The sequence below is a fragment of the Lemur catta genome, chromosome 7 (assembly GCF_020740605.2).
Source record: "Lemur catta isolate mLemCat1 chromosome 7, mLemCat1.pri, whole genome shotgun sequence".
Classification (NCBI taxonomy): Eukaryota; Metazoa; Chordata; class Mammalia; order Primates; family Lemuridae; genus Lemur; species Lemur catta.
In genome coordinates, this window is record NC_059134.1 from 68987204 (window position 1) to 69008762 (window position 21559).

At 41.1% G+C, this 21559-nt stretch overlaps 1 protein-coding gene across 1 annotated transcript in view; it reads left to right on the forward strand.

Annotated features, from left to right (window-relative positions):
- Positions 1–21559, forward strand: part of SPON1 (spondin 1) — a 235485-nt gene that overhangs the window by 87215 nt on the left and 126711 nt on the right. The window contains exons 4-5 of the mRNA XM_045557580.1: positions 7279–7352; positions 12101–12223. Of these exons, the coding sequence (XP_045413536.1) occupies positions 7279–7352; positions 12101–12223 (197 nt within the window). The remainder of the gene's footprint in view (positions 1–7278; positions 7353–12100; positions 12224–21559) is intronic.

The window sequence follows — 21559 nt, forward strand, 5'->3', positions numbered from 1 at the left end:
GTTGAGATGTCTACTCTGAGAAAAAGTCATTGCTTCCAAGGCCCATGGATGGTGGGCCTGTCAACGGTCTCTTTTTGGTATGTAGCTCTAACTACTGCAGAGTTCCTGTCCCTGGTTGTAGACCTAGCCTGTGGGACTCCAAGTCCAGCTCCAGTGCCATTTTTCCAAGAAGATTTACCTGATTGACCCCATTCCTGCCAACACATCTCCCAATTCCACCCCTACCTCCATCTCATCTCAGCCAGAAATGGCCTTCATGCCGCTGGGTCACCGTACCAAGCACTTACTGATGATTCTTGGACTGAGGTTCTAACAGACTTGTTCTGAGAGTCCTATGTCTGTCACGGGGAGTGGCAGACTGTCATAGGCACAGTTTCTTTAGGATGGCATGATCTGGCTTTCATCTAACCCCATTGCATCATTTTGGCCCCAGACTTAAGCCCAATGGATTATATCAATGTCAATAACCAGTTGTGCTATTATACTTAAGTTTTGTGAAATGTTACCATTGGGGGAAACCAGGCAAAGAGTATAACTCGCTGTATGACTTCTTACAACTGTATGTGAATCTATAATTATCTCGATAAAAATTCCAAAAATCAAAGAAGATTCTTCCTTGTTTTTTGTTTCAGTCCCTGGTATCACCATTCCTCTGCCTAGTTATTGGGGATTTTATATGGGGAGTCAGATTTCTTACCTCCCTCTGCCTCAGTTTTCTCATCTATAAAATAGAGACAATAGTCATGCCTACCTATCAGGGCTGATGGGGAGATTACATGAGTTAATATTTGTGAAGCACTTAGAAAAGTGCTTAATTATTAAATAAACAATAAATACATAACATATCTTAGGTTCAACATTCTCTTTCTGCCCCAGATCCAGTAAGTCACTAAGTCCTGATACTGTTCCCTGCCATGTGTCTTGTGGAGTCTCCATTTCTAGTGTCCCCATCTCCTCCTTCTCTGGAAGCCTTGCCACTGTAAAGTTAGTCACTTCGCCTCTGCCTGCCATGGCTCCTCCATGATCATGCTCAACGTTGATTTCCAATTTCCTTTTTCTGTTTCTCTCTTTTCACCCTCTGGAATAGGAGCTCCTTACTAGAAGATACCATTTCTTATTTATCTTTGAATTTTTAGCTCCTAACAAAGTGCCTGGCACAAAATAAGTGCTCAGTAAATGTTTTATGAATAATCTCATGGAAGCTACTAGAATTGCTTCTTTGCAGTCATGGTAGATGAGTATACCAGTCTCTGACTCTATAGCTTGTGACCCCAAGCAGAGATTGGGACCTTACCCTTGGGCAGTCACGGAGTTCTTGTATGTCTTGTAGACAGATCCCTGCAGATAAGTTTCCACTTTTCTTCTCCCATGGGTGCATTATCATGGGCTGCCAGGATACCTGTCAACTCCTGGATAGCTCCATTTCCTCAGACCCACCTACAGCCATATAAAAGATTGGTAAAAGTCTGCACCGTGGCATGCACACACAGAGCCTCTTGACTAATGTGCAGCCATGGTCCGGTTAGCACATGGCGTCCTCATGGAGTAAAATAAGGCAGATAGCCTCAGCACCTGATGACATTACCACCCTTATGGTTTCAATATTTTATTCCTGCGTCCTCCCACAGTTATTCTTTCATTGGTAGAATGGAATAGACATCGCTGGTTATAAACTGGACCACCTCTATGGAAAACATCCCCGAGACCATAGAGGAATTTTAGAAGCTATTCCAAGAAATGTTCAGTAATAAGGATTTTACTGGAATTGGGAAGAAGGTTGGCAAAAATAGTCTAGAGACCACAAAGCCAGGCTTTATTTTGGCAATTTATTATTTCTGCCTGAAGCAGCTGACCAAGGTAATACCCTCACTCCCCCTCCATGAGCAAAGGAGAAAGACCTGACATCAATTATAATAATAGCTACTGTTTATTAAGCACTTATCATGTGCCAAGCACTTCGTTAGGGGCTGGTGATTTAACGACAGCAATGATAATGGCCACAACGTCCTGGATATTTACTCTGTGCAGCATGCTGCAGTAGGACCGTACATGAATTGTCTGTACGTGGCAATGACCCAGCCACTGAGGGTCCAGGTGTATTTTTTAAGTCATTTCATGACCTTATCTCTCCCAAGTAAGTACTTTACTTTCTGAGATCTCCCTCTTCCTGGGAACAGGGATCCCAACCCTATTCAGCACTAAACAGCAAAGCCACAACTTAGCAAACTCTAACTTCACCCCAACAGGCGAATTCCCCAAGGAAAAAGAAAAACAAATGAATAAACCCTTCATACAGAAAAAAGCTGAGCACCTAAGAGATGCAGGATGACATTTCTGGAAATGTTCACTTTAGGTTTAAAAGAAAACTTTTGAAATGATTAGTGAGTTATTTAGAATTCAATATTCCGAAGTTTGAGAAGCTAACATACTGAGAAATTTAATTTAGATTTCCTTAACACACTCTCTCATGATAAGAGAGCATTCAGTATATAAATGCTATGCAACAGGACTGCCAAATTGCAACACAGAATGGGAGAAATTTGTCATTTTGAAATGCTAAGGGAATTCTTACTAATAGCTTTCTCGTCTTGTAAAGCTATTATTTTTCTGAACGATAATATGATTTATAAACCTCAGCTGAGTTTTACAGTTTTGATGGGAATAGACTCAAAGTAAAATGTATTTTCTCAGAATATAAAATTTTCTCAGGATTTGACCAAATGAGGAATAAAAAGAAACTTTTGCAACCAAGCATACCAAAGTCTTAGTCTCTGTTGGCATCTCTGTAGGTGAATCTTGGTCTTCCTTAGAGTTTTGGGCTCAGCTCAACTCTCTTTCTTACTCTGCACACTATCCCTGGGTGACATCAGCCACTCCAAGTGCTTCAATTCTTATCTAGGCCCGGCAACCCCCAGCCCCACGCATCTCTCCTGAGTTACAATTCCCTATGTCTAACTACCTGCTAGACTGACCAGCATCTCCCTATAGCAGCCACATTAATCTCAAATTCTCTCCCTTCCCCCAAGCCTTGTTCCTTCTCCTTGAATCCCAGTATTGGAAAGAAATGAGTAAAATACAGTTCCTGCTCTTAAGAAGCTTTTAATCTAGCACGGGAGACAGAAAAGTAAATAGGCAATGACAATACAGGTTAATAAGTGCTGTGCTGGGAGAAGCCCAGGAGGCTTTCAAAGAAAGGATACCAGGTCAAGGAATCAGCCTGAAGGAAGGGACATCTTTGTTGAGCATGAGTCAGGTAACTGAAGAGTGTGTGTGCACGTGCATGTGTGTGTATGTATGTGTGTGTGCATGTGCGCATGTGTGTTGGGGAGCCACAAGGAGGAGTGGAAGGAGCCCCATGGACAGAGGGGATATGGAGCGTGGCTTGGCATGAGAGCTCAGAAGGGCTGGACAGAGATGAAGCCCAATCATGGGGACTAGGTGAGAATGGGGCTTATATCCCACCTTTTGACCCTACAGAGTTTGAGGCTGTTGGCCAAGCTCAACCTTTTCATGAAACTCTTCAATGGACCCTGACCTGGCTCCAGGCAAACCCACCAAGGTCTCAGCTCTCTGTGGTTGTTCTGTGAGATGCTAAAATGGGTCCAAGGAAAATTAATTTGGGATAACATTTCATAATAATGCTTATCTCACAATTGTACTTTATATACATGATCACCTCAAATCCTTTCAGCCACTCTGAGTGTTAAGACAGACCATGGACTTTGGAGGTAGACAGGGGATCTTCAAAACCTCGCAAGTTACTTACCCGCCCTGCATCTCAGCCATCCGTCCCTGTAGGACACAGGTGGAATAGCCACACACCCTCATCTTAATCCTTCTGAAAACAAGAGAATTTGACAAGTTTGCCAAATCAGACCTAAACTGATGTGAAGCTATTTATATTATAGTTTTTATTTACTCTCTTAATATGAATAAGCTAGCATTTTGCTGCAGAATATGGATGTGTTTGATTATAGGATTATTCATGAAATATGCACCATGTTAACTTTCTAATACTTGAAAAATTCTTAATTCAAGAATACGTCTAGCCCAAGGATTTTGGATGAGGAATTTGAGGACCTGTCATGTATGTAAAACATAAGTTATATAAGGTAATGTACATAACATGCCTCCTACAGTGACTGGCACGTAGTAAGGGCTCAGAAGTGACAGCAATTATTAAAAAGAGGGAATGGGCTGCCTTAGACTTTATAAAACATTGAGGGGTGAAGGACACTGAGACATCTTATAGGAAATACATATTTTCCATCTCTGACCCCCCAAATCTTTACAATCATATTTTTCAAAAATTTGGGGGCAATTACTTTTCTAAGCATGATCATGCCTTTAAATCACAGGATTGGCCATTACCCTCCTAGTTGCAGTAGGAGGAAGAAAACTCAGAGTATTCATGACAGATGCAACCAAAGGCTGGTTATGGGCGATTCTGCGGAGGCAACGGCACAGGCAGAGGCCGATAGAGTGGAAGAGGTATTCAGACAAAAGGAATAAACATCCAAAGTCTGGAACCCAGAAAGTTTGTCATGAAGTGGTGACAAATGAAGCCAGGAGGGTTTGGGCGGAAGATTATAAAGACCCTTAAACCATTAAGTTTGTATTTGATCCTGTAGATTAGTGGTTTTCAAACCTTTTTAGCAAAAGAACTTTATTGAGACAAAATTTGATTTGCATGGGAACTCCGTCCACTGCAGCTACACACTAATCCATTTTTACTATGTCCCACGTGCTCTTTCAAAAGAGCAAATCTGATAATCTCAGTCCTCAGGGCACACTCTTCAAAGAGATCTCATTAAACTTGGAGTGAAGTGCCATCTCCCTGCCATTTCTGGGTAATGTGGCCCTGCCCACCTCCCCAGCTCATCTCATCAAAGTTCAGTAACCCTTATCTGAAGAAATGCTTGGGAACCAGAAGTGTTTTGGATTTGGGATTTTTTTTTTTTTTTTCAGATTTTGGAATATTTGCATATACATAATGAGATATCTTAAGGATGGGACCCAAGTCTAAACATGAAATGCATTTATATTTCATACACACCTTATACACATAGCCTGAAGGTAATTTTCTACAATATTTTTAATAATTTTGTGCATGAAACAACTTTGTGTACATTGAAACCACCAAAAAGCAAAGATGTCACTATTTCAGCCACCCACATGGACAATCTGTTGTTTGGCATCACCATCATTCCTGACTCTGAATTTATATGCTACTGAGAAACGTCTTAACTAAGACCTGTCACATGAGGTCAAGTGTGCAATTTCCCACTGTGTCATTCTGGCACTCAGAAAGTTTCTGGGTTTGGAGCATTTCAGTTTTCAGATTTTTGGATTAGGGATGCTCAACCTGTTCTACCTCCCTGATGCATCGCTCGTAGGTCCTCCAATGAGCCCCTATCCCTCCCTGCCTCGAGGATTTTATAAAGGATGCCTTCTCCCTTTCTTCTCCCTCCCACTTGCCTAGTTAGCTCCTAGTCAGCTCTTTCAGAACTCAACTCAGCCACCCCTTCTGGAGGGAGTCTTTCCCAGGTTGGTCAGGATGCCCTATCCTATGCTTTCCTGTACTCTGTGGACTTCTCCTCTGTAGCACCTAATCACAGTTGTACTGAATGATTAGCTGTGGGTCTGGGTGTTTGGTCCTCTCCCCTACTAGGCTTTGAGAAAGGGAAGTGTGGCCCCATCTGTCTTGTTCATGACAATGTCCCCAGCACCTCCCTCAGTGTCAGCCACTAAGCAGGTCCCCTGACAACTATTTGTTGAAAATACACCGGTAAATACAACAGGAAGACAAATGGGGGAGGAGGCTGCTTTGGTTGAAATGAGGATGGAGGCTTGTGTGAAGCAGTAATGTGGGGCCTGTGATACTACCTACCAAGCCTACTCCTTGCCCCCCCTAGAGGTCCCTGAGGCCCAGAGTGGAAACTCTCTGAAAAGCACTGCTGGAGGAATGAGATGCTCTGACTAACCAAAGGCTTTTTTATTTGTCTTTGGGGTGGGGATGATTGTTATTCTCTTGGCCTGAGGAAACTTTTCTGGTTAGTGGTCAACAGAATAAATGATCAAAGTAGCTTTGTATAGACAGGAAGCATATTTCATTCATTTATTTCAACATCTCCTCTCTTGGGTAGAGAAAGACTGTAAAAGCCATCTGTAGGCTGGTCTGAATTGTGTTGTCTTGTGCAAGACTGGATGTCGAGTAGACGTTTCTTTGGAAAGTCATCCTGGCCTAGACCCAAACCATCAGGAAAATTGCCTTTGTACTCAGCGGATCCACCACACATGGGCCCATTCCTGGGTCGAGATCACGTGACACAGGGCAGATTGTGTGACTCTAACACTGGTTCAGTGTGGTCGGCTGTAATAGAGTGCCGGGATTCCTTTATCTGTTAAGTAAGGTGAATCGAAGTGAAAATTACCTTCTGACTGAGTAGTGTTGCTGAAGAAAATCAATGGAAGTGGCCCAAGATCCACTGGCATTGTCTCATTTTAAGTGTCGCAGTCTTTCAAATTACTGGAACACTGGTTTCAGGATTCAACTTCAAGTCCAGCCGAAAGTAAACAACAGAGTGGGTTAAAGGAGAAGTAGCGTGTCTCCACAATCATAAATTAAAGAGAAAATATGTGCTGGCCAGAAAGTAAGTCATTTTTCAACCTCAAAATTATTCTTTCCAAATTCTAAGATCCTGTGTCTGACAAGTTTAAGAGAGAGATGTAACAGCTGAAGTTGTCTTTGTTCAGAATGTAGGAGACAGTTTTGTCTAGACTTTCAGGAAAGATATAGAATGACATTTTCAGAACAAATCAAAAAATATTTTTAAATTCCTTTTTCTCCTCCAGGAAGAAGATTTGACATGCTTCTATGATGTGAATTTGGTTGATCTATAAATGGCCTCAATAGTTTAATATGAAAAGTAGAGTAAAATGAGCCATTGAGAAAAGTTATTAAAATACTGTTAGTTTACTTTCTTACCTTAACAATATTATCACCACCACCACCTCAGTAACTGATATTGAGTGGTTTCTAGGTATGTGCTAAGCTCTCAGCATACATTTTCTGACTTAGTTCTCACAGCAACTCCATCACGTAGGTACTATTATTATGCCAATTTTCCAATGAAGAAACTCAGGCATAGAGAGTTGGGGTGACTCACCAAAAGCCACACAGCCATAGGCGGCCACGCAAGGACCATGTCTGACTGATCCCCTAAACCTGCCCTCCTTCCCTCCTCACCACTGTCCCTGTGTCTTCTTTCTCCACAGGGCCAGCATTGTACAAAAACGCATTATTTATTTTCAAGATGAGGGCTCTCTGACCAAGAAGCTCTGTGAACAAGGTAAGACAGCATGGGTGGGACGGGCAGATAGTGGAAGGCAGCTCATTCTGCGGCAGGAATTAAGACAACGGGGCTTTCTGAGTTCCTCTGGGTTCTGCTTCCTCACGTAGCTCCGATTTTTAATCTGGCTGTGTGCTGTGGATAATTGGATCCGCCTTAAGCTCTAATTACTCAGCTTGATTCCCTGGGTAGGAGATAATGTACCTTATATTGGTGTCGTCTTCTTATTTTTGTGAAACAGTGATTATTCTGAAGAGGTTCCTTGGAATAATTCACAGGACTTAATTAAGGAATGCACAATTGTGTACCTTTAAAAAGTCTATCATGGTTCTCTGGAAAAATCACTAGCAGGAACTTGTGTGGCACCTGGACAATATGGGGGGATTTTTCTCCAGGGAAGACCAGCAGGGGACAGAGATGTCAAGGGGCCATTGACCTTGTGATTTCACCACATTAAAGGATCTGACCCTTAGATTTGCAAGCTCATCCACCTCCTCTCCTTAGGGTGAAGGCCTTCCATAATAACAAAGCTCAAGGAGATCAACTAGACTAGAAAGGTTGAAGCCAGGGCCTGGATTCAGATCAGCCCTAGGTTTGAAGCTGCCTCTATTCTTTCCAGCCATGTGACTTAAATAGGTAAAATAGTACAGTGCCTCCTTGGCATGTAGTAAATGCTGTCTATATAAGTGTTAGCTCTTATTATCTACATCTAAAAGTTTGTCCGTTAATCTACTGTAAAAAAAAATTAGGACCCTAAACATGTGAATGTGTTTAGAAGTCATTAGATAACTAAATAAAAATAGAAAATGTTCTATAATTATATGGTTTAACTATCTCATTTCTATTTACGTTACCAGAATTTTTATTTGCATTTAGAGCAATTAGTCTTTTGAGAAGAAATAATCCTCTCCAACTCTAGAAAATTATAAGCTATTAAGAAAAAGAAAGGCTGATAAAGGTCTTCCAGGAAAACAATAATAATAGCTAATGTTTTCTGAGTGTTTGCTACATGCTAGGCATGTAGGTGTATTCTAAACACTTCCCATGCATTAATCATGTAATCTGCACAACCCTATATGGTAAAGATTATTATATTATCTTTGTTTTATAGATGAGGAGCCTAAGACACAAAAAGTTTCAATAGCTCTCTCAGCATCATACAGCTCGTACTAGAGGGCAGGGTTTAAAGCTAAGAGCCAGTCTCCTTAACCAATGCCTTTCTATCAAATCAACTACCTCCTAATTCAGGAGTTTGCATCATTGCCTTTGGCAGATCAGTGCATTGTCCTCCTGTAGATGAATTTGAGTAGAAACGAGGTCGTCTGTGGAGGATTGCTTCCAGAGCAAGGAAACAGCAAAGGAGAGAGAGTTGGATGCCCTGCATTAGGGTCTTACTTCCCATAGGGGCCAGAGGGCTGGAACCTGCAAGCCAGAGCCCTGGCCAGCTTCTGGGTGGGCAATACTGCATGTGGCTTTTGGGGCTTTCCTTTCCTATGTCCAATTGCCCACAAGTTCACCCAGACTTTCTGCAAACAGGGCGCATCTCAAGTGCTAAGGCTCTTGGTTCCTCAGTGACAATCCCATTCCTGCCTTGCTTCCGTGAGATGACATCTAGATGCTGTGGGTTGGTGTTATGGGTACTCTAGATCACAGATTTACAAGCCACCTCTTGGTCTGCCCTCACAGATGGCTAATCACAGCTGCTGTGGTGTGGTCTGACAGCCTTATTTCCAGGATTTAAGGGTTCTTAGGAGACATTTCACTGACACCCCCATGTACTGACAGCAATCGTTAACTAACGTGCACTTCCCCAAAGCCTCGATCCTGATGTGTGAAGCCTTGTCTAAGCTATGGGTATGCTACAGTTCTGTATATAGGTGTCAATAAAATGGCCTGGCAAATACCTATTTAGTTCTTATTTGTGAGACAGAAATCTTATCAAAATAAGTAATCAAGCTTCTGCATACAAAGACCGCTTGCCAATGGCAACTTGGTAGACAAAGAAAGACGTGGTCTGTAGGATCATTGTAGATAGTCTCTGGAGACAGCAGACCCATGAGGAAACCCATCAGTTAGCAAAGCGAATCATGTTAAGAAAGTCTTTAAAATGTAAACAAAGTGCAAAGGGATTTTTAAAATGTGTACTGCTCACTTAATTATCTCTAGTTCTTTCATTAAGGTCTCTACTTGCTTCCTTGTTGAGTCAAATCAAATCTATCAAGGAAGGGGAGAGAAAATCTATTATTTTTTTTCCCAATTAAAGCCATTAATCCGTAGAGGAAAAATTAAGAGCTGCACAGATAAAAAGCAATGATGATCATTAGTTTTCAAAAAAAGCATAAACATTAAATTACTTACAATTAAAAACAGAAACAAAATATTCAAAAAGGTGACCTATAATAAACATATATGTACACATTCTTTAATATCATGTCAAAATTAAAGGAGAGACAAAGAGAAGGGAAAATGAAGGGAAAAGCAGAGAAGAGAGGAAAATGTGAACAGAGAAGGGATAGTGACAAAAGGCAGAAAAAGGGTAGAGGAACAAAGAACAGAGGAGGAGAGCTGGAAAGGAAGTCAGTGGAGTCAGGGCAGATGTGGGGAGAGAGGGCAGCTCAGAAGATGCTCTGGGGCCTACAGTTACCTGTGTTTGGCAGGCCCTGCTCTCGGTAGAAGAGGAGTGAGTTGACACTTGTCATCGCTGCCCTTGGAAAGCCTGATTCATTTGCAATCGGCTTTTCCTCAGTAGGAAACAGTATGTCTGTTTTTATTTTCAAACTTGGAAATTTATTTTTTAAATGGAAGCTGCTTCTCTTTTGGAAATACAAAAGGTTTATTACAGATGGAAGTATCTTTAAGTTTACCACCTACATCTGAAAGCCCTTTTGGTAAGGTAAAGCTACCAATAAGCCTTATTTTGGTTCTCGGAGAGATTATTGTTTCCTCATTTAAAAACCACTGGTAGTTACAATTGAGACCCCAGCGTGTATCTCTTAGTTCTGAATCCCTTTCTTAAAGGTAATTTAGGGTTTTTAACAATATCGTTGATCATAATGGAAATGTAAAAAGACAAATTCTTCAGGAGTTACTGATTTATGCTACCTTTCCTGAAATATATTCAGCACGGCTTGTCCCTTATCTACCAGAGTGGCTCACACAGGAATCAGATCTGGGTTTCATGTACATACAGCGACAGGGAGCTTGCTCCTAGGCACGGACATTGCTTGGGCCTCTCCCAAGTGTACAAAAAGTACCCAAACAATGATTTCTACTTTGGGTGGTCACAGCCCTCTTCTTTGGGGCTATTTAGAAATCCTGGAACTTTGTAGGAAGGCAGTTTCTTAAATGTATCATTCTTCATTTGGAAAAAGCAAAACAGAAACAAACAAATAAATTTTCCCTTATTGGTGTTTATACAGACCTATCCAGAGGTCTTTCCTGGAATGATACAGTGCAGAGATTAAGAGCATGGGCTCTGGATCCAGAAAGTCCTGAGCTCCAGTTCTGCCTATACTACTCACTAACCCTGTGACCTTGAGCAGTTTACCTAATCTGCCTCAGTTTACTGACCTGTAAAATGGGAGTAACCGAAGTACCTCCTAGGATTGTTAGGATTAAATGAGACAATGTATGGAAAGGGATCACACATACAAGGACTCAATACATTGCAGTTATTATTCCAATGTCTCATACTTTTGCTTCTACCCTAGAACCTGGAAATTCACTTCTATCCCTGATTTTACATATTCAAACCAAATGAACCCAGTGAATTCCAAAAGGAAGTCTTGTAGAATGCTCTTCCTGACACTCAGAACAATTTTTATACTCTTTGTCGCTGCTCTTTGTATAATATTTAAGAATAAATGTCCAACTTGCAAAAAAAAAACATTTATGTTAATACTACTAGGCAAACTGAAGATAAGCAATTGAAGCCAGTTGCATCTGTAGTCATTGTTTTCATCCTGCAGGAAGCAGAGCAGACTAAAAGCAACAATGTGCAGTTAGGGATGTGGGTTTGACAATCAGAAAGACTGAATTTATTCATGTAATCTCTCTTTCCCCACTTATCAGCTATTCACAGCTAAAAATGGGGGCTGAGAGGGAATCTTAAGATGTTCCTGGCTGCTTCTATACCCAGAAGTACAGTAAACCTGAACTTAGGAACATATTTTCTCCCCCACCCTTCAGAGACTTTCAGTAAAGTCTCTGAAAGCGTGATAAGAAGTGATGTGATTATATATGCATGTATTTTTTTTTTCCATTTCAGCAGTACTTCATGTCTCTCTTCTTGTTCTGACTGCTCTGCTTCAAAGCTGCTCCTTCTGGTCCCAGCATTTTGATCCCAGAGCATATTTCTTAGAGAAAACACCCATGTGTATTCTTCTTAAAATTTGGTAGTGAAACCCTGTTGAAAGAGAGGTTTTAAGGAGACCAAGGTCCAGAAAGGCTGATTGAGTGACTTTTCCCCCTGGTGTCCCAACATAGCCCCCATCCCAAATATTCTGCCCTACTGGTTCCACAAAGCTCCTCAAATTATTAAAACAAAAGCTCTGAATCTTATTTTTTTTACTTGCAAAATATTGTCACCATACTTAGAGTTTTATACAACCCTTTCCAGCCTAAGTACAGACCTGAGCCTGATTACTCAATGAAAACTGCATTTTCTATTCCTAGGGGTTAAACCACCATGGCGCTGCCTTACACACAACTGACATTCGCTTTCTCACTTGGCAACTTTCCTTTTTCAGATTCCATGTTTGACGGGGTGACTGACAAACCAATCTTAGACTGCTGTGCCTGTGGAACTGCCAAGTACAGACTCACATTTTATGGGAATTGGTCTGAGAAGACACATCCAAAGGATTACCCTCGTGAGTAGAGTAGCTACTTTGTGGGTTGGGGGAAACCACATTGCCAAAGTTCCGTCTGATTGTGGGGCACGTTGGCTGCAGTGGGTCAGATCTCTCTCCCTGTTATCCATTGATTCATCACTTTTACATTCAAAGTACGTAGTAAATTCTCTGAGACAGGCAGACATAATAGGGCTATGCTTTTAGCTTCTTTGCATAGCATTGTTCTAAGTGTTTTCTTATCTGTAATTAAAAAAAATTTTCCTGAAGTCATGCTGCTTATCTTCAGGTCAGGCATTTGGTAACCTCAATCCTCCTGAAATGACCCTTTCCATGAATTATGCAACAGGCCTATAGGTGCTAGAACTAGCTGGCAAAAGGGATGTGCTCTTGACTCCACAGATCAAGGTCAACAAATACTCCACCACAGTAGGCATTGGTAATCAATCGGTGTGCCCTTTCCCTACTGATTCTGGCTGCCACCTTAGAATCCCTGCATGACACAGTGCTCCAGATAGCCAATACCAACCCATAAGAATTGTCAGGAGACCCCAAATTTGTTACTTTGAAGTGGATCTTTAATCTGGATCATACAATTTGATCATACAGTTGTCTCAACAAATGCCTAACATGTGGCAGGCACTGTGCTCAGCCCTGGAGATACAATAGTGAACCAAAAAAGATGCAGCTCGTGCTCTCAGGGGTGAGGAGACAGACGCTAATCAAATAATCGCACAAAGCAATGTGAAAATGACAACCACGAAGACTTACTGTGTACCAACCAAGCATTTTTACATATGTTATATCATTTAATCCTCAAAATAACCTGTTTTTGTGGACGAGTTCACGGGGGATCATAGAGATGTCATGATTTGCCCACAGTCAAATGTAAGTAGTGGATCCAAGATGTGAAGAAGGGTTTGTCAGGTTTCTTGTCCTGCCGTTACTTTGGGGACCCCGTGTTGCCCATTCTCTCTGTGGGTGGCAGGATGTCTGTGTGTGGCACTGAGCAAGTGTGTTCTGTTCATTGTCTGTTTTGTTCTTGTGCATGTCACTTTCGAGTTACCACAGCTGGGAAAGAACAGTAGGAATGGGAGAAAGAGATTAAAGGAGAGGGATTTGGGTCAGGTCCCAAAGTCAAGGGGAGAAAAGGGTACGTGGTTGGGACTTTAGAAGACTCAGGCCAGACCAGAACCTCTGTGATCCCCAAACAGCCCACCCAGAGGGAACTCCAACATTTGCTGACAGATCAAGAGCCCTATTGTTTAATTTTACCCACATGCAATCAAGGCTTGGGATCTTTGAAGCCTCTTACTAATTCATTCTTCTGACTCTGGGATTCGGCCTGATCTGCTTCAGCTGGTGTGGGAGACCTGCGTGAACAAACTTGGACTCTCTGCCTGGGGGGAAAAAAACACTTGGAACAAGGATGATGGAAAAAATTTCCTCCAGCCCCTCCCATCCGCTAACCAGAGGAAATAAAATGTTGGGAGCCCGTTACTCATCTTTTGTGATCGTAAGGAGCTTCTTGCCCTTTTCTGTTCTGCCACTGTCATTTCCCAGAATTCGGGGGAGGAGGGAGAATGTACAAAACCATTGTTTGGGGGTCCTTGGGCCAAATCAAGCACAAATCTGTACAGAATTTCTGTGGAGTTGTTGGGAGTTTCTTAATACATAGCAGAGATGTGTTCCAGATCTTCTAGGATTGTTTCATTGTCAGATATTATGTCACATTGTCTGTCAGCTTGTGTCCTAATTTTTGGTTTGGAAAATTTGGTCACTTATGTACAAAACAGCCTTTATCACATCATACGGCAATTATTTCTTCAGGAGTCTTTCTTCCCCCACCAGACTGAGAAGTCCCCTGGGATAAAAGCCATGACATGCTCATCTTTGATTCTTAGAGCCTGGAAGAGCCTGGTGCCTTCCCAAGCACTGTGTATTGACTGTTGAACTCAGAGTAGCATTCAGTGTGACCTGGGAGGCAGAGGTCTAGCCTACGCCCAGTCATGACAGCCAGTACTGAGCAGGGAGTGCGGGCCACACCGGAGGGAAAGGGGTGAACTTGTACACTCAGGGGACTGGAGTCATTTGGAAGGGTACAGAGAGTATCTAATCAGGACCTTGAAAATTCGATGTTCTCAAAAGTGATTTCTACCAATCTTAGGTCATGGATGAGTTTCCTTTTGCTGTTGCAGGGATGATTGTGTCTTGATAATCAACCCTTGTCATCAAGCCCAGAGACGCTTCCCCATAACAATGCAAACTGACAAATATCTAGTCCCCTGCTCCTTTATTAATTAGTTATCCAAAACACCAGTTTCTCCCCAGGATCTTAGGACAGTGGTCCTCAAGCTTTTTAATCTCAGGACTCCTTATGCATACTTTTATTTATATGGATTATGTCCATTGATGTTCACTGTATCAAAAATTAAAACTGAGAAAATTTTAAATATGACTTACTAATTTTAAAAGAAACATAGTAAATTAAAAATAAGCTCATTACAGATTAACATAATTAAAATATTTGATGAAATTAACTACATTGTCCAAAACAAAAGAAGTTTAATGAAAAGGGTGCCATTGTTTTACATGTTTGCAAATCTCTTTACTGTCTGGCTTAATTAGAGACACATGGATTCTCATTTACCTTTGTTTCTTCATTCAACCTGTTGTGCTCTATTTTTTGGCTGAAGTATATAAAGAAAATTCTGTCTCATATGGATATGCAATTGGAAAAGGGAAGAGTATTTTAATAACCTTTTCAGATAATTATGGATAATCTTCTTTTATCCTACACCAAAACTCTATGAATGGTAGTTTTTTAAAGGTTAATTACAATGTAGAACATGAAACTATATGAATGAACTTGTACTCTATTGTATTAAAATGGATTGCTTTACCTTCCACTTGAATGGATCTTGTATTAGGTTATTAAGTATGAAATGTCCGATTTCCTTAAATACTAAGTTTGACAGTTGTTATCTCTGACATTTCACTTTGACAGTTCTAGTTTTATTTTTATTGTGCAGGGACATCCTCAGTCTTTCAAACCCATGTTTTGGCTTGTGATTATCTTTTACATTGTTTTTAGAGCAATTTTTGTGAAACCATGGATAAGTCAAAAATTCGTATTTTCTAATATGAGTTCCATCATAGAACCAATGCAGGGCAGACAGCTCGAAATACTAATGAAGTGTCTGGGAAGGATGTGGCTAATGAACACACAGTACGTCAACAGTTTGAGAAGTTCCATTCTGGTGATTTTAATCTTGAAACTAAGCCATGTGGGCGACCTGAGACCAAGGTGGATAATGATGGGGGGAAAGCTGTAGTGGAAGCGAATCCATCTCAACCTACATGTGAATTAGCAACAAGGTTTGAAGTTACTGTTCCAACAATATTGGACCATTTGAGACAAATTGGCAAGGCAAAGAAGCTGGATAGATGGGTTCCACATGAATTAAACAAGCATCAGAAGAGAAATCATCTCTACGGTTGCCTTTCTTTGTTGTTATGAAATAAAGGTGAACCATTTCTACACTGTATCGTGACGTGTGATGAAAAATGGATTCTTTGTGACAACCGCAATCGTTCAGCACAATGGTTGGATAAAGATGAAGTGCCGAAACACAGCCCCAAACCAAATAATTAATCAAAAAAAGCTAATGATGTCTGTTTGGTGGGCCAGCACTGGTATTACCCACTAATCCTGGTTATTCGATTACAGCGATGTCTACTGCAGTCATTTGGATGAAATAATGAAGATGCTTGCAATTAAGCAGCTGAGATTGGTCAATAGAGACAGGCCAATCCTCTTGCAAGACAACACTCAACTACGGTGTTGCACAAATAACATTGCTCAAACTACAGAAGCTGGACTTGGGAACTCTCTGTCATCCACCGTATTCATCAGACTTTGCACCAACTGACTACCACTTCTTCCAGGCTTTGGACCAGTTCTGGCAAGGAAAAATATTCACTTCTCAACAAGTTGTGGAAAATGCCTTTTGCAATTTCACTGCCAGTCGCTCTTCAAGCTTCTTTGCTGCTGGCATAAACTAGCTGCTGTTAAGATGGCAAAACTGTTGATAGGTTAGGTGCATATTTTGATTAATTGCACTGCTTCTTATTTGAGATATAATAAATTACACTTTTGTTTGGAAATCAGACATTCCATATTTAATGACCTCATATAAATCCATGATTTTGTAACAATGTACATTGATCACTTGGAAAATATTGGTTTACTGAGTTATGCAGATTATCCAAGTGTTGAGACAGTTCATTAAACAATATCAAAAATCACATTCATTAATATCACTACCAATCTCATCAGAAAAGTTTTTAAGTATTGGAAAGCTATCAAGTTCATAGTAATAGACACAAGTTTTTCAAAATTCTGATTTTTGCTTAAAAGCTTGAATTTTATCGTTGGCAACAAATACTGTCAGTTGTTTTCCTTGAAGTGACAGACTCTCTTCATTTTTGAGAAAATGTATGCCAGATTCCCAAGTCTGAATAACCATAATTTGTCTGTCATTTCTTCTTTCAAGTAAAAATGATGTTTTATGAAAGTAAAAAGTGGCCAGTCCATCTTGTACCTCAAAGAATCGTGTCAGTGCTTTTATTCAAGACAATCATAGCACCTCAGTATATAGCAGAAGCACTTTTGCATGTTTCCCAATTAGTCACACAGAATAATGAAAAGATATGTATTCAAAGGTAGGGATTTAATAAAATTAATCATTTTTGTTATTTCATCAAGGACATTCTTAAGTGCAACTGACTTTTGTTGTTGTTTACTGTAAATACATGGCAGTGAGGAATACATTGACTACCAGTACAGTTTGGGGCCACTGCCTTGATCCATGCTCAGTGCCAGAGTTAATGTCAACACATTGCAAAGGCAAATAATGTCTTAGTATTATTATGAAAATAGTTTGCACATCACAGATCCCTGAAAGGGTTTCAGGGTCCCCAGGGGTCTGTGGACCACACTTTGAGAACCTCTGCAGTGAGATAAGATAGAAACCTAAGGTGTCTGACCTTCCATTCTCTTTGGGTAATTTGTCCTTGAGAATTCACATTGGACAGTACAGGAAGGATTGGGCAACACAGTTGTGCTTTTGGCCGTCTCCTGTGTTGGGCCACATCTGCAGGTTGCTCCTTTCAACCATGATACAACATGGTTTGTTCCACATGCTGTTTCTGGGATTCCCACCATGGCATATGGAGCACCTTCTAGTTATGACACCCCTCTCTTTAGGAGGGGCTAGATATGGTGAGATAAGAAGGGAGGCAGGGGAATAGCCTAAATGACCTCTGGCATTCCTTCTTTATAGTGATGCCATAAATCCCTGCTGGAATGTGAAAATAGTGAAATCCTTTTAAAACATTTCCAATTGAGTGGTTCTAGAAATCCATTTTAAAGCTAGGTCATATAAGTTTTACCTCCTAATTTTATAAGTAAAACACTCCTGAAGCACAAAGAAGTTACAGGCTCAGAACACATAGCCAAAGAGTGTCTAAACCACAAGCACAGTTTAGATCTCCTGATTCCCTGTTGCCTTCCTCTGGGGGCTATCAGGAGGCAATCAATCTTCTGTCCTCTGCAGTAAAATTAATATCTTATACACAGAGCATCTTTTAATAAGATTCTGCTGTGCTAACATGAACTTAAGCGGTACCAAATTCTGTGCTATACTGAACAGCTTTGCCCCACTCTACAAAGGCCTACTTTGCAGAGATCCTAACTTAGAAGTCAGAAAGAGAAGGTCTGGATGTGCTGAGATTGAGTGAAGTTCCTGAACCCTGAAGCATCGGGAGAACAGCAAGTTCCTACCGTGTCTGTTGGGGGTATTGTGAGTTTGCAGGTCCCGGCTGTAGTCCAGGAGCAGTTGCTTCACAGGAACAAGGTGACCTGGGAGTGTTACCACGTAAGGGTGTCCTGGGGGCTGGAGGACAGGACACCCAGTCTTTGCCCAGGGATTGGGAGTTGCCTGAAAGATACTTAGTCTCTTTACTTTCTGGCTCTGAAGAAAAACAGTTCTTGGGTTTTTGACAAATGCTTCCACCTGAGAGAGAGACCCTGTAATCTCTCTTGGCAATGTAAGCTACATAACTCCCCCTATTTTTGATACTACCTCAGTTTTAATACAATTTAACAAATACCCATTGATGAAAAGAACACTTTTTTCCAGGAGCCAGTTATTTTTTTTTCATTTGAGAACGCATTGCTAAAAATATAAATACAGCCACTGGGAAATGTATGCTACATAATCAAAGTTAATTTTATAGTGGAATTCAGCCATCTTTTCCACTGGGTCAACTAATTTAAAAAATTATTAATTATTAAGTCCAAGCATGTGAAAATCCACCACTCCAAAACCTGGCAACTACTTTTATTCCTTCACATATTCATCCCTATACAGAGTTTCCAAATCATATTTGAACACACTGTGTTCTACATTTTGCATTTGATTTTACTTTCATAGTTGTTGATTAATTATATCAGCTTACTGTAAATAGCTCATCTAACTATTCTTTTTTTTTTTAGGGGTGGGGGGTTGTGAGGAGGGGTGTTCAGTTGCCTTGTTTTTTTTTGTTGTTGTTGAGACAGAGTTTCACTCTCTCGCCTTGGGTAGAGTGCGCTGGCATCATTGTAGCTCACAGCGACCTCCAACTCCTGGGCTCTAAGTGATCCTTCTGCCTCAGCCTCCCCCATAGCTGGGACTATAGGCGTGTACCCCAAAGCCTGCTAGGATTTTTTTTCTTTCTTTTTGGTAGAGATGGGGGTCTCACTCTTGCTCAGGCTGGTCTCAAACTCCTGAGCTCAAGCGATCCTCCTGCCTCAGCCTCCCATAGTGCTAGCATTACAGGTGTGAGTCACTGCACCAGCCCTAACTATTCTCTTATTGACCATTTAGGTGATGTCAGGTCTTTTACTAACATAGAAAGCATTGCAATAAAAAACTTTGTACGTAAAGTCTTCTTCCATCCTTCTCCTTTCCTTGGAATTATTTCCTTGAAGTAATTTCCCAAGAGGAAAACTGCTGGATCAAAGGATATGAACTTTTCTTTTCGCTGTTGAGACCTCTTGCCAGATTCTTCTCCAAAACATTTGTATCGATTCACCGTGTTAATAATAATAAATAAATATATCTGTTTCTCCCAGCCTCCTTAGCATTCAATGTAACCTTTTTTGTTTGGGTTTTGACAATTTAATGGTTATTAGAAAATTAATCTTCTTATTTTAAATTGGCAATTGGTTTCATTGCTAACACATTTGAGTCTTTTTCATGTTTATTGTCCTTTGCCTTTAAGGCCACTAGGTGTTGGCCTAAATCAACTCTGATTTTGCTCATTATCTCCCCAGGGCCTCGCTCATTGTCTGGCACATCGAAAGTTCTGAATAAATAGTGTTGAATGAATAAACGAATGAACATGAACGAATTACAAAATGAGGAAGGGAGAGGTGGAAGGAGATGAGCAATGGAAAGCTACCGAGGAGGTCGGGCCAGGAGAGGGATGGGACCACACGAGGCTGCTGAGTGGAGAGAGGATGGGGTGGGGCCGGGTGTGTGGGAAGATGGGTATGGAGGATGTTGCGGTGATTTAGTGGACGATGGCATGGCCTGGACTGCAGCGGTGGTAGTGGTGATGGAGAAAATGGATAGATTTGACATAGTGTTCAGTGGTGGATTCTGTCGTGGATTGGCTGCAGAGGAGTAAGAGGAAGAAACATCAAAGCTGACTTTCTTGCTTGGAAATGGAGGTGCGCTTTCTTTTGAAAATATTCCTCAATATTATTGTCTTCCTCTTTTTACAAATGACTTTGAAATCATTTCATCAAGCTCAGTAAAGGATCCTGTTAGAATTTTAAATGGGATTGCATTCAATTCCAAAATTACCTTGGGAAGAATTGCTAGCTTTGCCATGTTTAGCTTGTCTAGTTTTTTTCCCATTTATGGGTTTCCTTAGTGCAGTGTCTAGAACAGTGATAACATGTGGACCACAGGCCTCTTTTCTCAATCTAACTTCAGAAGCAAAATTAAACATTGTGTTAGGGTTCACCAGAGAAACAGACCAACAGGAGATTAGATAGACAGATAGATTTACATACTGAGATTGACCATGAGCAATTGATTCACATGATTATGGAGGCTGAGAAGTCCCACATTCTGCCATCCACAAGCTGGAGACCCAGGAAAGCTGGTGGTGTAGTTCTAGTTGAAGTCCGAAGGCCTGAGAACAGGGAGCCAATGGTGTAAATCCTAGACCAAGAGCAGAAGACCAATATCCCAGCTCAAGTGGGCCAGCAGGAAGCAAAGAGCCAAAAAAGTGAATTCCTCCTTCCTCTGCTTGTTCACTCTGTTCAGGCCCTCAGTCACACAGATGGTGCCTCCCAATATTGGGGAGGGCCATCTGCTTTGTTGAGCTCACTGATTCAAGTGCTAATCTCATCTGGGAACAGTCTCACAGATGCACCAAGAAATAATGATTAATCTGAGCACCCCTGGTGCAGTCAAGTTGACAGATAAAATTAACCATCACAAGCATTCAACAAACAATAATCCCACTGCTTACTTCCATCACTGGGAAACCCCTCCCAAAACTGAGTAATTCTGCCCATCAGAGCCTCCCAGCTACCAGTGCTGAGATGGGACAGGTGATACTGCTGCTACCAGCAGGCTGAGTCACAGAGTGTGTCACCAGGAAATAGAATTTGGTACCCAACCCATGTGTCATCATACGCAGTTTCAGTGAACAAACGGGCAAAAGAGAAAGGATTAAATACTTGCTTCCTCCTTTTCCTTCTCTCTTTCTTCCACCTTTCTGGGAAGTTTCACAGCAATAGTTCACTCTTTTATGGGTGGGAATTGAGGACGAAAGTCAGTGATCACATCCTCTCATTAAACATGGAAGGTTGATCTCCATTCTTGTCCCATTTGATTATGCCATGTGTTTCCTGTGGGACTGTGACGGATACTGCCATGTTTTCAGAAATAAGAATAAGAAATAATAAGAATGCCTAGACTCTGCATATGTATTATTTTGATAAAATAAAAAATAAAATTAACAAAGACAATAAAGTCAGTTATTACTATAGGATTTTGTATAGGATCCGACATCCCCACTGTACTGCCACCTTCTTTGACTCACTCAGAATCGCCTCAGTCTCTGCCTAACCCCATCAAATGCTTCTTCCTCCTGCTGCTCCCCTAGGACCTAAAGATACCCACATGCCGTGTCTTTTCCCTGGGTCTGTGGCTAAACACAGATGCCATTCCCAAGTCTAATTCCCTTCTCCCTTTACCAACACTAGGCTCTCATCTCACCCAAAATGTATGCAAA